This window comes from Gorilla gorilla, chromosome 15, assembly GCF_029281585.2.
Source record: "Gorilla gorilla gorilla isolate KB3781 chromosome 15, NHGRI_mGorGor1-v2.1_pri, whole genome shotgun sequence".
NCBI lineage: Eukaryota > Metazoa > Chordata > Mammalia > Primates > Hominidae > Gorilla > Gorilla gorilla.
Window position 1 is genome coordinate 69,477,769 of NC_073239.2, and position 16,041 is coordinate 69,493,809.

A 16,041-nucleotide genomic window follows, 5' to 3' on the forward strand; every position below is an offset into this window, starting at 1 on the left:
ATACCTATTATATATTGTCTATAATACCTATTCTATATATTATCTATATAATACCTATTCTATATAATCGATATAATACCTATTATATATTTTATCTATATAATACCTATTATATATTATCTATATAATACCTATTATATAGCAAAGACTTGGAACCAACCCAAACGTCCAACAATGATAGACTGGATTAAGAAAATGTGGCACATATACACCATGGAATACTATGCAGCCATAAAAAATGATGAGTTCATGTCCTCTGTAGGGACATGGATGAAGCTGGAAACCATCATTCTCAGCAAACTATTGCAAGGACAAAAAACCAAACACCGCATGTTCTCACTCATAGGTGGGAATTCAACAATGAGAACATATGGACACAGGAAGCGGAACACACTGGGGCCTGTTGTGGGGTGGGAGGAGGGGGGAGGGATAGCATTAGGAGATATACCTAATGTCAAATGACAAGTTAATGGGTGCAGCACATCAACATGACACAGGTATACATATGTAACAAACCTGCACGTTATGCACATGTACCCTAAAACTTTAAGTATAATAATAAAAAGAAAAAACAAATATCTACTATATATTATTATATATAATGCCTATTATATATATTATATATAATGCCTATTATATATAATATATATAATGCCTATTATATATAATATATGCCTATTATATATAATATATATAATGCCTATTATATATAATATATATAATGCCTAGTATATATAATATATATAATGCCTATTATATATATTATATATAATGCCTATTATATATTATACATAATACCTATTATATATAATATATGATACCTAGTATATATTATATAATTATATATGACACCTATTATATATTATATATTATAATATATATAATAATACCTATTATATAATATATGATACCTATTATATATTATTATATATGAATTATATATTATATATTACTAATATATAATATATAATATATTATATATGAATTATATATTATATATTACTAATATATAATATATAATATATATTATATATGAATTATATATTACATATTATAATATATATTATAATATAATTATTATAATTATAATTATAATTAATATTATATTATATTATATGTATTATATTATATTATATTATGTATATTATATATTATAATATTATATATTATATGTAATATTATATATAATAAATATGTAAAATATATATTTTATATATGAATTATATATTACATATTATAATACATATTATATATTATATATATTATTATATATAATATATTATAATATGTAGTATATATATGTGTGTGTGTATATACATACATATAAAAAATACCTAGGTATATATATGTGTATATATGTTACACCTCTTGTATAATAGTTTTTTTATATATATAAGAACACATCAGTATATGTCTGTATACGTCAGTATGTCTCTGTGTATTAGAAGATAACAGAAGAAAAAATTCATTTACAATGGAAAAAAAGATATAAAATCTCCAGTAATAAATTTAAGTATGCAAGCATATATTTTTAAAAAGAATTAAAACACTACTAGAATCAAAAGAATGAAAAGACAAGCCACAAACTGGCTTGTCTGGAAGAAAATACTTGTGAAAAATATATCTGATGAAGCACTGTTACCCAAAATATACAAAACTCAACAAGAAAACAAACAACCCAATTAAAAAATGAACCAAAGACCTTGACCTCATCATAGATAGACAGATGGAAAATAAGCATATGAAAACATCCTCCACATCATATGCCATCAGGGAAATGCAAATTAAAACAACAAAGAGATACCACTATATACATATTATGCTAGCCAAAATATGGAACACTGACAACACCAAATTCTGACAAGGATGTGGAACAACAGGAACTTTCATTCATTGCTGGTGGGAATGCAAAATGGTACAGCCACTTTGGAAGGCAGCTAGCAACGTTTTATAAAACTAAACATAATCTTACCACACAGTCCAGCAATCACACTCCTTTCGTATTTACCCAAAGGAGTTGGAAACTTAGGACCACACAAAAACCTAAATATGGATGTTAATAGCAACTTCATTTATAATTGCCAAAACTTGGCAACCAAGATGTCTTTCAGTAGGTCAATGGTTAAACTGTGATATATCCATTCAGTGGAATATTATTCAGTGATTTAAAAAATGAACTATCAAGCCATGAAAAGACATGCAGAAACCTTAAATGCATATTACTAAGTGCAAGAAGCCAAGATGAAAAGGCTACATGCTGTATGATTCCAACTCTATCACATCTGGAAAACACAAAACTACAAAGATAGTAAAAAGATCAGTGGTTTGTAGGGGAGAGAGGAAGGGATGAATAGTTAGGCACAGAGCATTTTGGGGGCAGTGAATCTATTCTGTATGACACTAATGGTAGAAATGTGTCATACATTTGTCAAAACTTATAGAATGTAGAACACAAAGAGTGAAACTTCAATGTAAACTACGTACTTTAGTTAATAATATGTCAATATTGGTTCGTCAATTGTAACAACTGTACCACACTAATGCAAAATGTTAATAATAGGGAAAATTATATATAAAGGAGGAGATATACTGGGATTTTCTGTACTATCTGCTCAAATTTCTGTAAATTTTTCAAGTTTCTGTACATCTAAAACTGCTCAAAGTCTAAGACTTTGTTTCTTAAAAATCCCAAAAATGGGTGAATTCATTTATAACAATGGAATAAGGGAAAGGTAGTACAACTTAAAATCCAGAAGTCAAAAAAGAAAAAATAAATTTGACCACATAATTTTTTGAAGAACACAATAGGGAAATTCAAAAGACAAATGAAAAACTTGAAAAATTTTTAGTTTGTGCTTTATATAAGGAGAGCTCCTAAAAATTAATAAAAATAAAGTTTAAGCTGAGTGTGGTGGTGTGCACCTGTACTCCCAGTTATTCCAGAGGCTGAGGTGGGAGGATCCCTTCAGGTTAGGAGTTTGAGGCCACAGCGTGATGTAATTGCACCTGTGAATTGCCAATTCACTCAAGCCTGGGGAAAACAGCAAGACCCCATCTCAAAATAAATCAAGTTTAAAACATAATTTAAAAATGGACAAAAGTTGTCAAGCAACAGTTCAAATCTTTTTTTTTTTTTTTTTTTTTTTTTTTTGAGACAGAGTCTCACTCTGTCACCCAGGTTGGAGTGCAGTGGTGCGATCTCAGCTCACTGCAAGCTCCACCTCCCGGATTCACACCATTCTCCTGCCTGCCTCAGCCTTCCGAGTAGCTGGGACTACAGGCGCCCGCCACCACGCTCGGCTAATTTTTTGTATTTTTAGTAGAGACAGGGTTTCACCGTGTTAGCCAGGATGGTCTCAATCTCCTGACCTCGTGATCTGCCCACCTCGGCCTCCCAAAGTGCTGAGATTACAGGCGTGAGCCACCGCACCCGGCCAGTTCAAATCTATTTTTATGAGTAGTATGCAACTGTAAGAGTACAACAGAAAAAAAAAAAACTGCTAGCCAGGAACTGGGTATTTCAAACTGATGGTTTTAGCATCCAAAAGTAAGAAGATAGGTTGTTCCTCATGGCAATTTGCAAGGTACAGCTAAGGGACAGCATACTGTTTGGCACAGTTCTTTAACATTGTAAATACCGTTACTGGGAAATTTTATAAAACACTGTATTACATAAGTCATTTTCTCACATTTTAAACAAAAATGAGGACACTGTCTCTTTGGAATTCTACTTCCTTGATATTTATTTTTTTTCTCTCAGTTTCTTCTCTTAAATGGTGGTATTACCCTAGGACGCTCCCTGGCTGACCTATATGTTGACAACACCTGGATGTACACTGCTCTGGGGCTCAAACTCCTATAGATGCCTGACTGAGGCATGATGGACTTTCCACTTGCTAAAGTAGACTCATATTCGGTAAATTTGCTCTTCTTCCTTGCCTATTTCAGATGGTGATCAGACTAGATCTGGGTAGCATGAGGTAGGAAAGAAGAGATCAAGAATTAACAAGTTTGTAGTTCTACTGTTACCAAATTAACCATTACCAAGTCCAGCTAATTTCACCTCCTAAGCATTAAAAAGAAAATCCCCCCTTTGCTGTATCTACTCTACCTCCCTAGATTATACAACGGTCACAGAATGGTTTATACATGTGCTCAAACCCCACAGACATATCTCACATCCACCAGAAAGATCTCTCAAATACTAATCTGATCACATCACTTGCCTGCCTACAGCTCTTTGCTGGGCAATCAGGTGTTAAAGTGGTCAATCAGAACAACAAGCCAAACTAAAAGTAATAATCAAGGTTTCATTTACTTACTAGGAAAGTGCAAACAAGATGCAAAAAAGAGAGGTGCTGGCTCAACAATGTTAAATTTTTCATCCCTTGGAATGACCACAGGCAAGGGTCAGGTGGATACAGTGCAGACACAAGGTATCATCTCAATCCAAGGAGTCCCAAACAACAGGCCCCACTTCTTTATGGACCCATGGACTTGAGGGAACAAAAGGGGTGTGGGGTAAGAGCGGAAAGGCCCTGACTCAAAGATAAGAAAAGCACCTTAGCCAAGGGCTCTGGTAAGGAGGCCTCAAAATGGAGGTAGCAGGGCTAGGAATGCAGATGCACATATAAGCATAGGGGCCTGAAGGATTAGGAGAGGAATAGGCCTATGTCCTTGTCCTCAATTTTCTCTAGAAAACTGCAATGTACTGCTTACGTGCCAAGTGTGGTATGGTGAGGGCAGCTTCCCCCTGTGAGGTTTGTCAGGCATAGCCTTGGAATATTGCATATGATCAGGCCTGAAAGATCACAGAAGGATTTTGGCCTACAGCTGGACTCCTCACTTTTCAGTGGTTACCCAAAAGCCTAAACTTATACAGAGGGAAAACAAAAATTCCCTTCCTCTGACCCCATGTCTACTTTTCTACTCTTATCTCCTGCTTCACATTTTATACTCTGGCAAAACCACCACCTTCTCCCAACTACTTCTAACCTCTATGACAAGCTTGTCCAACCTGTGGCTCATGGGCTGCATGCAGCTCAGGACAGCTTTGAATATGGCCCAACACAAATTCGTAAACTTTCTTAAAACATTATGAGATGTTTTTGCAATTTTTTTTAAGCTCATCGGCTATCATTAGTGTACTTATGTGTGGACCAAGACAATTCTTCTTGCGATGTGGTCCAGGGAAGCCAAAAAAAAGATTGAACATGGCTGCTGTATGCCTTTGTCACAAAGTTCCTCTTGCTTTTCTCACCTTCCCCTTCTTCACCAAGCACTTACCCTTTAACATTCATCCCAACTGCCACTTCCTTCAGTAAGCCCACTTAATAAATATCCACCCTCATTCTAGACATGAATAACTACTCCCTTCTCTGTGGATCCATTAGCCCTTATGCATACATACTTCTACTATTTTACTTATCACATATTAATAATATTTTCTGTTTGTCTGTGCAACACTAAATCCCTAGAGAACAGAAGCCACATCCTATTCTGTTTTTTAGAGCCAATGTCTAACAAGTGTCTGGCACACAGCAGGAACATGGGGAATAATCTATTTGTGGAATTCGTGTTCTATAAATCAGCATTAGTACAGCACTAAGAACAGGACACTACTAAAGCAGCACTGAATGAGCTGAGCCTCACGGGGTAACCAGTTTAGATAACAGCGTCCTCGATCCTCTCCATATCTAGGGCCAGCTGTTTCAAAACCACTTTGTCATCAAGTTGTTCAATGTGGATATGCCACTCCAGGATTTGGTGTCAAATTTGGATTCATACTTTATGAAAAGACTTCTTTTTGTGTTTCTTCACCCCCATTTCTGGGTCAAAGATAGTTATCAGGTATCCACCGGAAAAACAGCTGCTAACTAGTAAGCTTCCTGAGAACAAATGTTATATCTATTACTTGGACTTTTTGCTAAGCTTCACAGAACCCCTACCATCAAGATAGCTACCCCTCTGTCCCAGGAAAGGGATTCCAAGGAATTCCTTCCTCAAAAGACCATCTTCACTCATTACAATTGGCTCCTTAGTCTACAAGTATCAGGGCCCATGGTTGTCAGGAATTTCTAAAGGCCTTTTGTTAACATATTATTGGGACTGGAACATTTGTAAAGTGATAAGCACAACTTTTCACCTGTAAGTTTTGAATTTCCAGGAGTTAAACTACCAATTTTTGTAGGTGAGAGAGGAAGAGGAGACCCAACCAGAAAAAGACAGCCAATGTCAGCAAAGGTCTTAGTGGACAACAGGCTTATAACATTAAATTAGAAAAGTCCATGTAAACCTGTGTCCTTAACAAGTCATATTTTCTAGCTCTGTTACCAAACAGAATATCAGACTTAATTCAGGGGAAGAGTCCAAGAATGGACCCCAGATAGATCCAAATACCAGGCCTGGAGATTCCAGGCCAGAAAACTTAAACTTTCTCTCAGTAAACACTGAGGTATGTGTTGGGACAAACTCTTTCTGTACTAAGTGAGCAAGCCCAGAGCTAGAGAATCCAGAAAGAAACCCAGCTGGGATAAGAAGAAAGCCAGTTACTTTAAAAATCCCAGTGAGAATAACAAAGATGAGTGGTGCATGCCTATAGGTCCCAGCTACTCAGGAGGCTGAGGTGGGAGGATTGCTTGAGCCTGGGAGGTGGAGGTTGCAGTAAGCCAATATCATGCCACTGTGCTTCAGCCTGGGAGACAAAGTGAGACTCCATCTCAAAACAAAAAACAAAAACAAAAAACAAACAAAGATGAGCTTCCTACCTGGTACTATGGTCTAAATGTTTATGTCTCCCCAAAATTCATATGTTGAAATCCTAACTGCCAGTATGATGATATTAGGAGGTTATAAGGGCAGAGCCCTCATGAATGAGATTAGTGCCCTAATAAAAGAGACCCTGAGAGAGCTCCTTTATCCCTTTCATCATGTGAGGACACAGGGAAAAGATGACCAGCTATAAACCAGGGGCCCTCACCCAACACCAAATCTGCCAGTACTTTGATCTTGGACGTCCCAGATTCCATAACTGTGAAAAATAAATTTCTGTTGTTTATAAGCCACCCAGTCTACTGTATTTTGTTATAGCAGCCTGAACAGACTAAGATACCTGGCAAAATCCTCACTCCTCCAGTTAGACCTCACTCGATGTGGTTTTGTTGAGTCATCTCCTACTCTTATAAAAGTATCTCCATGTTTCTGTATCCTTTGCCATTAAAAAAATTTTTAGATCCTCAACGTGGGAAGATAGATTAGTAATTTGTGTTAAATTGTTGCCTACAAATATAATGTTAAAACCCTGAAATATTTTAATGAATTGTGGTTATTTAAAATGAAATCAACAGATAAGTAACAAGTAAACAAATGAATGTGTAGCCCCTGTACTTACAAGAGAACATGGGCGACAATGGCATTCACATCAAACAAGGTGTCAGTAGGGAATTCTCTGAGCAATATGTTGCCCCTATAAAAAGTTTAAAAACATATTAATATTGAAAAATACAAAAAATATTTCCTTAGAATTCAATTTACTTGTCTATCGAATACATTAGCTTTTAAGGTCTTTGATGTTACAGCTGTGTCTTGTCCGCATACTCCACATACCTACCAGCGTCCTGGCACATAATACATTCTCAATAAATATATTAACTTTGAAAAGCCTAGGCTCTGTACCTGGTAAAAAGGCTAAAAAAAAAAAAGGAGTCCAAACAAGGATTCCTACCAGTCTCCCCAACTCACAATCACACACACACACACACACACACACACACACACACACAAGTTCCCCAAATTGGGCTGGGAAGAAAGCAAGAAGGAAAAAGAAGTGTCCTCAGAAGGTCCCTGAGGAAACAGGACCTCTCCCCACTTCATCGGCCAAATCCCAAGGATTTGAGAAACCTCAGGTAGATCAAACCCAAGTGCAGAGAGATTGGCAGATCTCTCAAAAATAAAGCACATTTATTTCACACCCAAATGTGGACCTGACATATCTACCCAGAACATTAAATTTGGTAAGCACTTGCTTACCAGGCATTTGTTGTAGGAGTTTACACAAGAGCCTCACAAACAACCTTGTGATGTAGGTATTACTCTCTGTTTTATAAATAAGGAAGTTAAAGTACTGAGAGGTTAGGTAACAAATCTATTACTTGGACTTTTGGTTAAGCTTTACATGATCCCCCTTACATATGACTTTATTCTAGCTCAGTGATATTTTACATATTTGAATATTCTAGAAGTATAGCTTTGTATTTGTCCAGCACACTCAGGAAAATAGCTTACTTGAATAAATATGCTTTCATCAAATCCTTTTCTTTTCCACAGTATCTTGATATTTCTTCTTTGACACAATTAACCTTTAAAAGAGTATACTTAAGTTTTAGCATATATATCAAAAGGTCAAGTTTCTTGGTTGGGGAAACAAGAAGGAGAATTAAATATTACAGTTTGTTGCAGGTCAAATTTTGTACTTTATGTTTTTTTCTGATTTGTATGCTATAATTGTTCACATATTCAAGTGCATGAGATAACCCAGAGAAAGGCACTATTTCTGAATTCAGTCTCATGGAACAAGCATGTGGTAACCAGGTAGAAAAGGAAGGACACATTTAAGGCAAGACAAAAAGTATGAGCAATAGCCAGGAAGCACAAAAGTGAGTGCTAACTTGGGATGATGAAAGCATCTCAGCAAGTGGAACACAGAGATAGCAGATACTGCTGGTTTCCCACCCAAAATCCATCCTGCCCTTTTGTTTACTAACAGAACTTTGCTAAAAGCAAGTGTTTCATTAAAAGGCTTTCCCAACCTCCCCAACAGCCTGCAATGGCTAAATGGTGTTCGGAGGAGTCACTGGGCTGAAACTCCTAAAAGGCTCTTAAAAGCGGGCTGACTGATACTTTTGCTCTTTTCACTCCTTCTTGACCAAAAATAGGTAAGACAGCTGGAGTACCAACAGCAATCACGGACCATAAAGCATCTTTAAAGAAGCTACTTGCAAAGAATGGTACAACAGAAAGAATGAACTAAGTCAATGATGATGTCAGAGCAGCCATACCAGCCCTGGATAGCTTATAATCTGAACTCTAAGTGAAAAAAATATATAATAACAATCTTGGCAACAACATGAAGATAAATAGAAGGCAAAAGAACACAAAGATAAGGAGAGTTTAAAAGAATATCACATTAGCGTAGGTCATGGATGACTTGGATGAGAAGTAAAGCCAAAAAGGACAGAAGACATTCAAAAGGCTTTTTACAAATACAATACATACAACTAGAGGGAAGACTGAGAATGTATATGCAGATTGAGATAGAGGAAGAGAGAAAAGAGAAAAAAAGAATGAAGGGGTTTCTAGATGGGGCAAATGGAGAGCCACCAACGTTAACTAACCAAAACTAAGGCTAGAAGAATAGTTATTTTGTTTTGCATTTGGTAAGGCTTTTGTTTCTTTTAAGAGGGGGTTTTCCTGTTGTTCAATTTAATTTTAATGGGATTTGAGGAAGAAGAAGAAGAACTGGGGAAGCAACATTTGTTTAAAAGGCTACAAAACAGGAACTGACACTAAGAAATGAGAAATAGAGAATCAGAATTAAAGTCGGACTATAGCCATAACCAAAAAGTAAACTTTAATATATGTAATTTAAAAAAATTTTTAAGTTACAGCATAAGGATGGTTGGTATTATGACAATAGATGTGTCCATTCATTCATCAATTCAAAATATATTTGAACATCTACCATGTCAGTCACTGTTCTAGTCACTTTGGGTACAGGTAAGCTCCAAATAAAAATATTTAGCTTTAGAACAATGTAAGGTAGAGACAAGTTGAAAACTAATTAATATGTAGTGTTAAGTCCTATAAATAAAAAAATTGTAAGGGAATAGCATGTGATAGGGCATTTTAGAGAGGTAATCAGGGAAGGCTTCTCTGAAAAAGTGACATTTGCACAAAGAACTGAAGAAATGTAGTAATGCATAAAAATATACAAATAAGTATAAGAGATGAGTTCTAAGCAGAGGGGAAAATATCTGCAAAGGCCCTGTGGTTAACAGCACCTCCAGCAGGTTCAAATAACAGAAAGATGACCACTATGTATTAAGAACGAACTGAACAAAGTGGAGGGTCAGAAAATGAGATCAGAGACAAAGTCAGTGTCCACAACACTCAAAAGTTTCTATTTGATCATAATTGGAATGAAAGGACTTTCGCAGCATGGTAGTGATGTATCCTGATACATCTGGCTACATATGGAGAAGAGTCTGTCATGGGACAAAGTGAAGGAAGAAAGGCCAATTATTAGGAGGCTATTGTGGTTTCCCCAATGAGAAGAGATGGCAGGAAGAAGTAAAAATGAAGGTATAGGAAGTGGTCAGATTTGAAAAGTTCTCACAGTAGAACCAAGTAGTAGATGGATTACTTATGAGAGAAAGAAAAGTCAAGGATGACAGAGCTTTTTGTTTAAAATCTACTTTGATACACTAGATTTCTTCTGGTTATCACTTGTATAATATATCTATTTTTTCCTTCCTTTACTTTGAAGATTTCTGAAACCCTTATTTTGGATGCATTTCTAAATATCATTGGTTAGGGAAACAAGAAGGAGAATTAAACATTACAGCTTGTTTCAGGTCAAATTTTGTACTTTACGTTTTTTTCTGATTTGTATGCTATAATTGCTCACATATTCAAGTGCATGAGATAACCCAGAGAAAGGCACTATTTCCAAATTCAATCTTATGGAACAAGTAGGTGGTAATCAGGTAGAAAAGGAAGGACACATTTAAGGCAAGACATATAGCCCTAAATAGCATACAGCTTTCTTGGGTTATTGTATCCAGCTTGACATTCATTGTCTTGACTAGAATATGTAGCCCATTTATATTTTAGCATTTTCTTCATCCTGCTTCTTGCTATCTTCTGAAAACAATCTTAAATGCTGCTTTTTGTGAAATCTTTCCCAATACCATCTGTGACTTTCCACCTCAAAAATCAAATATAGGCTTTCTTTCCTTTAAACTTCAATGGGCTAGGTGCGGTGGCTCATGCCTGTAATCCCAGCACTTTGGGAGGCTGAGGCAGGAGGAACACCTGAAGTCAGGAGTTTGAGACCAGCCTGACCAATATGGTGAAACCCCATCTCTACTAAAACTACAAAAATTAGCCAGGCATGGTGGCATGCGCCTGTAGTCCCAGCTACTCGGGAGGCTGAGACAGGTGAATTGCTTGAACCCAGGAGGCAGAGGTTGCAGTGAGCCAAGATGGCGCCACTGCACTCCAGCCTGGGTGACAGAGCAAGACTCGGTCTCAAAAAAAAAAGAAGAAAAAAAACTTCTATGGCACTTTATTTGTATCTCTCCTATTACAATGATCAGGTTCTGCTAGTTATTAAAATGACTTGTGAATGTGTTTTATCCTCCTTATTTAGGATATAAACTCTCCAAAGAAAAGGACAGGTGCTTAGTCATCTTTCTATCCAAAAGAAGATTAAATATGGTAAGCTCATTTCTATCTCACAAATATTTACTCAGCACTGGGTGGTGGGAACTGAGCTAGGCACTCAACAAAGGTTTATCTCATTTGCCACTATCTCCTTTCTAGATAGAGCTCAGCATTCTCACTGTAAAATCAGGAGTTTCCGGCCGGGTGCAGTGGCTCATGCCTGTAATCCCAGAATTTTGGGAGGCCAAGGCGGGTGGATCACCTGAGGTCAGGAGTTCGAGACCAGCCTGGCCAATACGGTGAAACCCTATCTCTACTAAAAATACAAAAATTAGCCAGACATGGTGGCACACGCCTGTAATCCTAGCTACGGGGGAGGCCGAGGCAAGAGAATCGCTTGAACCTGGGAGGCGGAGGTTGCAGTGAACCGAGATTGTCCCATTGCACTCCAGCCTGGGCGACAAGAGCAAAACTCTGTCTCAAAAAAAAATTAGGAGTTTCAGTTATGTTCATCCATAAGGGCAACAGCTTGGGCATGAACCTTAGCATTCTATTCAAGTTACTATATGCATAGTTATTAGCGACAGTCCACCAGTTACTAAACAGTATGATTATCCCTTTTGAGTTTCCTACCAATCTACTACTTCATTTCTAAGTTTCAATTTAAAATTTTATTCAGAGATCCTTGGAGATGATTGCCGTTATCATTCTAGAGTGAAATCAGTTGTTCAAAGTTAATTGAGATCTCTATATGTACAGAATTGACACATTTAAAAAATAGATATTTTTAAAGGTATATAGCCAATGTTAGTCAATGTTTCTATGCTGTCTGCTCTGGGAACTCTAGCTGCAGAGACCAAGAGCGACAATAGCCATCTCTTAGAAGAGGAAGGCTAATGAATTAAGAAAAAATGTACACAGGAAGTCAGGTAGACATTAACCAGAAAGAATTTAGTATCACTGGGTTACCCCTCATTCAGCTGTCTGATGTATAAATTCTAAGTTTAAATTAAATGAAAGGCTTACATATCTATCTAATCCATGATGCATGTGGAAATTTTCTATAATACTCTATGGCAAATTTGAACATTTTTTGAGAAAAAAATTAAATATGTAATGTTGAGTCGTTATAACTTTGTTCTAAAAATAAATGCGAAAAAGTGAAACATAAACAATTATAAAGACTTAGAAGAACAGAAAAAAATTATTTGGTTACCTCCATTTTGTTACTTCAGTTTGTGCTAATAAAAATTTAAAAACAGCTGAATTGTGGCTACCTATTATGAAATATTCATTAGGCAAAACAAAACAGAACAAAAACCTAACTATAGGTTTGAAAAATGATACCATGGGCCCAATAGAATGGTTTATAACATAAAGTTAAATTCTAAGCTAAAAATTTTTAAACAGCTTTTTGTCCCCTCTATAGCAGTATGTTATGCAATAACCTGAAACTCTCTTTCTGGGCTTCTGTTTATTCTTATGAAAAAAATATATTTCCAGTTTGGAAAAAGATATGAAATGGAAGTATTTTAAGATATTCAGTCTTAAGCCATAAAGTTGTAAGATGTTCGTCACTAATATTTTAGTAACATAAATATCTTTCTACCTTGGCAACTGAAATTCCATAGTCCTGCAGAGGTCTAACAGCCTCATTCAGTTCTTCAAGAAATACAGATGTTCTTGGGGAATCTAAAATAACAAATGTTTCATGAATGTTTATGAATTGCCCCTTAAAAATGAATTTTAAAATCTGCAAACACAGAATAGATTCATTTGTCCAACTAGCATGCAACAACAAATAACTAAACATATCTCGTTACATATTTTCACACCCTTACTTTACTATTGCCTCATTATTCTTATTTCTGTTTTTATCATGATGTACTTTAACTTTGTAAATGGACCTTAAAAACTTCCTAAAACAACAATATAATAAATGTTTCGTTTAAACCTAACATTTGGCATTCTTCCTCCAAGTTTAATACCATATACACAACACACATGTACACATACAAAAACTTTCAAAATGATTTTAAAATACCATTTTCTAATCACAATTATAATAAGGGAGCCAACAGAAATGTGTACTCACTTCACTTATTAATTCCAAGAATAGTATTTTTAAGACATGAAGACTTGAATTTGACTATTAAAAAAATTATTAGTTATGCTCAATAGTTATATTAGTTAATTCAGTATAATTAACAATACAGCTAAAGCAGGGTATTAATCTAAAGCATTACATTTAAAGTTTTAAAAAACTTAAAACAGTTACACGCTAAAAACATGAGAAAGTATTCTTTCAGATGGTATGTTAGTAGCTAACTCTTATCTAGTATTTACTATGAACTCAGCATATAAGTAAAATCATTTAATCCTCACAACAAACTTATAAAGTACTATTTCTTCTGAACAGATGATGAAAGAAAAACACAGAGAAGCTAAGTGACTTAACCAAGGTCACACCACAGGCCAAGTGGCAGGGGCTGGATTCAAACCCAGTCAGACATATTATAGTAACAGCTGTATAGCACATATTATTAATCTTAACAGAAATTTCCCACTGAGCTTACTGATTAAATAGCAATAAAAACATCACAAGAATCATATTAGAATTTTAAAAATACTTACCAGCTTGACAAAAATAAGCTAAAGAGGCTTTTCCTGGTTGCAATGTACTAAAATATTTCTGAGGACTCAGTTCTGGTAAAGAGTTTACTGTTGGCATGTAAAAAATGCACATTATGACAAAAGAGATCCCAACTCTAAAGACATTGAAGCCGGAAAACATTATCAGCTGCAGTTGTATCTGAGCGGATTTTGTCTGTTTTTTCACTGCTGTGTTCTGTTTCCTAAGACAACACCTGGCACAGAGAAGGTATTCAACAAGAGTTTGTTGAATGAATTTGTTAAATGAATGAATGAAGTAAAACCTACAAAAAGAAAGTCATTAGTCACATCATTTGATTTTGCTAGTACTTTACCATATCATAAAAATTTGAGGGGGGACAATATATAACAACATTGACTTGAAAATACTATTGATTTTTCATACTTGCAAAAGATATCAAAACTACCTAGAAAATGCTCAGTTTAGTAGAGTATGTTAAGCTAATTGTCATTTTCAAGGGTTCTAAAATTAATTCTCAAACATTAACCAATCCATTTTTTAATTGGGCATTTTATTTTTCTTTACCTATAGTTGATTATAAGAAATAATCGAATAATTATTTAATACCATTTAGATGGGAGTGAGACATCCAAAATATGCCTAATATGTTTACTTTTACTTTAAATCCCCTAGAAGAAACCTATTAAAACAATGGAAGAACATTCCTTCTAAATATACATAATTTGTAATGCCTAACCCTTAGATTTCTCTATACTGCTTAAAAATTTAAATATCTTTTTCAACTCATACTTTAATTCAATTCTATGTTCTGAAATCAAATTTGTTCTAGATATCCTCCTCTTATCTTCTTTCTTGGCGTACTTACTTCCATGCTGTCCTCTGTATCTGCTGTTAATTCTTTGTTTTCTATTTTGCTACTTTCAAATTTTTCTTGAACAACTTCAAGAAGTTTTCTACTGATGATCTATGTTATCTACATTTAAAAGAAGAAAGTTTAGAAAAATTAGTATAATATAAAAACAGTCATAGCTGTAGGTGAAAATTTTCTTTCAGTATTTTTAAAATTTCAAACAGGACCCATCTCTTTCAAATGCAAGCTCACTATCTCAAAATAGGCAATAGGAAAAAACAGCAATAGATTATTTCTATATACTCATAAGGATAAAAGTAGAATTTTTCAGCAAAGAATAAAATAATAAGGAATTTGAAATGTATGAAAAATCATATTAAATTGAGTATTTACTCTGCTCATTCAATATTATCAATAAGTACATAATATCTCTCTCTAACAAGCCAGTGTTCCTGAAAAAAAAAATGAAGTAACTACTCATTGGTTATTTCCTAATAATTCTGTTCTTCAGAGGCAGTATATATCAAACAGTGAAAAAATTTGCTATCAATTTTTAATAATGAGTCAAGAGTTCAAAAACTCAAAGTAAAATGAGAAGCAAGAACTATAAGAGGTATATAAAAATGTAATTTTAATGACATAATTAAGGGGTATCATTGACATTAAAATTGATTATACATTATAACCATTTTAAACCAGCCTATTTTAAAGCTACTTTATATTAATAGGGATGTTTTAAAATAGGTCATCCGCTATTTTCTTCATATTCTGGAGAAAATGCATGCATTTCTGAGGCTAAGAGAATAACTATATAACATTCATTACTATATATGAAATAACTATAACCTAATTAAACTGTACAACATGAAAAGCACAGGTGAAAGATTCCAGTATAGAATATCATCTATACTGGCCTCCAGGTTATAATACAGGCCATTATAACCTGGCCTCCAGGTTATAATTTAACCATTTTAACACTAAATTGGACATCAGTGTTAACATATTACTCTTTTCCCCTAGAATGTATTTTGTAGCACCAAAGGTCTAACCATACAGCCAATGCTTAAATACTTTCCCATATTTCCTGTCTCGTTGGCCAAACAAGATTATATAT

At 34.8% G+C, this 16,041-nt stretch overlaps 1 protein-coding gene across 5 annotated transcripts in view; it reads right to left on the reverse strand.

Moving 5' to 3' along the window:
• The window catches only part of TXNDC16 (thioredoxin domain containing 16), a 125,729-nt gene that overhangs the window by 102,138 nt on the left and 7,550 nt on the right, over positions 1-16,041 (reverse strand). For 3 of the 5 annotated variants that reach the window (XR_008671330.2, XM_004055177.4, XM_055361391.2), the window contains exons 2-6: positions 14,943-15,050; positions 14,077-14,309; positions 13,052-13,134; positions 8,284-8,357; positions 7,391-7,465 (exon numbers count right to left, since the gene is read on the reverse strand). Coding sequence is in view for 4 of the 5 variants with exons in the window: in XM_004055177.4 (XP_004055225.2) it covers positions 7,391-7,465; positions 8,284-8,357; positions 13,052-13,134; positions 14,077-14,236 (392 nt within the window). In the remaining variant the exon portion in view is untranslated. Of the gene's footprint in view, positions 1-7,390; positions 7,466-8,283; positions 8,358-13,051; positions 13,135-14,076; positions 14,379-14,942; positions 15,051-16,041 lie in introns of all 5 variants that reach the window. The other 2 variants (XM_055361390.2, XM_055361393.2) reach the window with 1 other exon arrangement.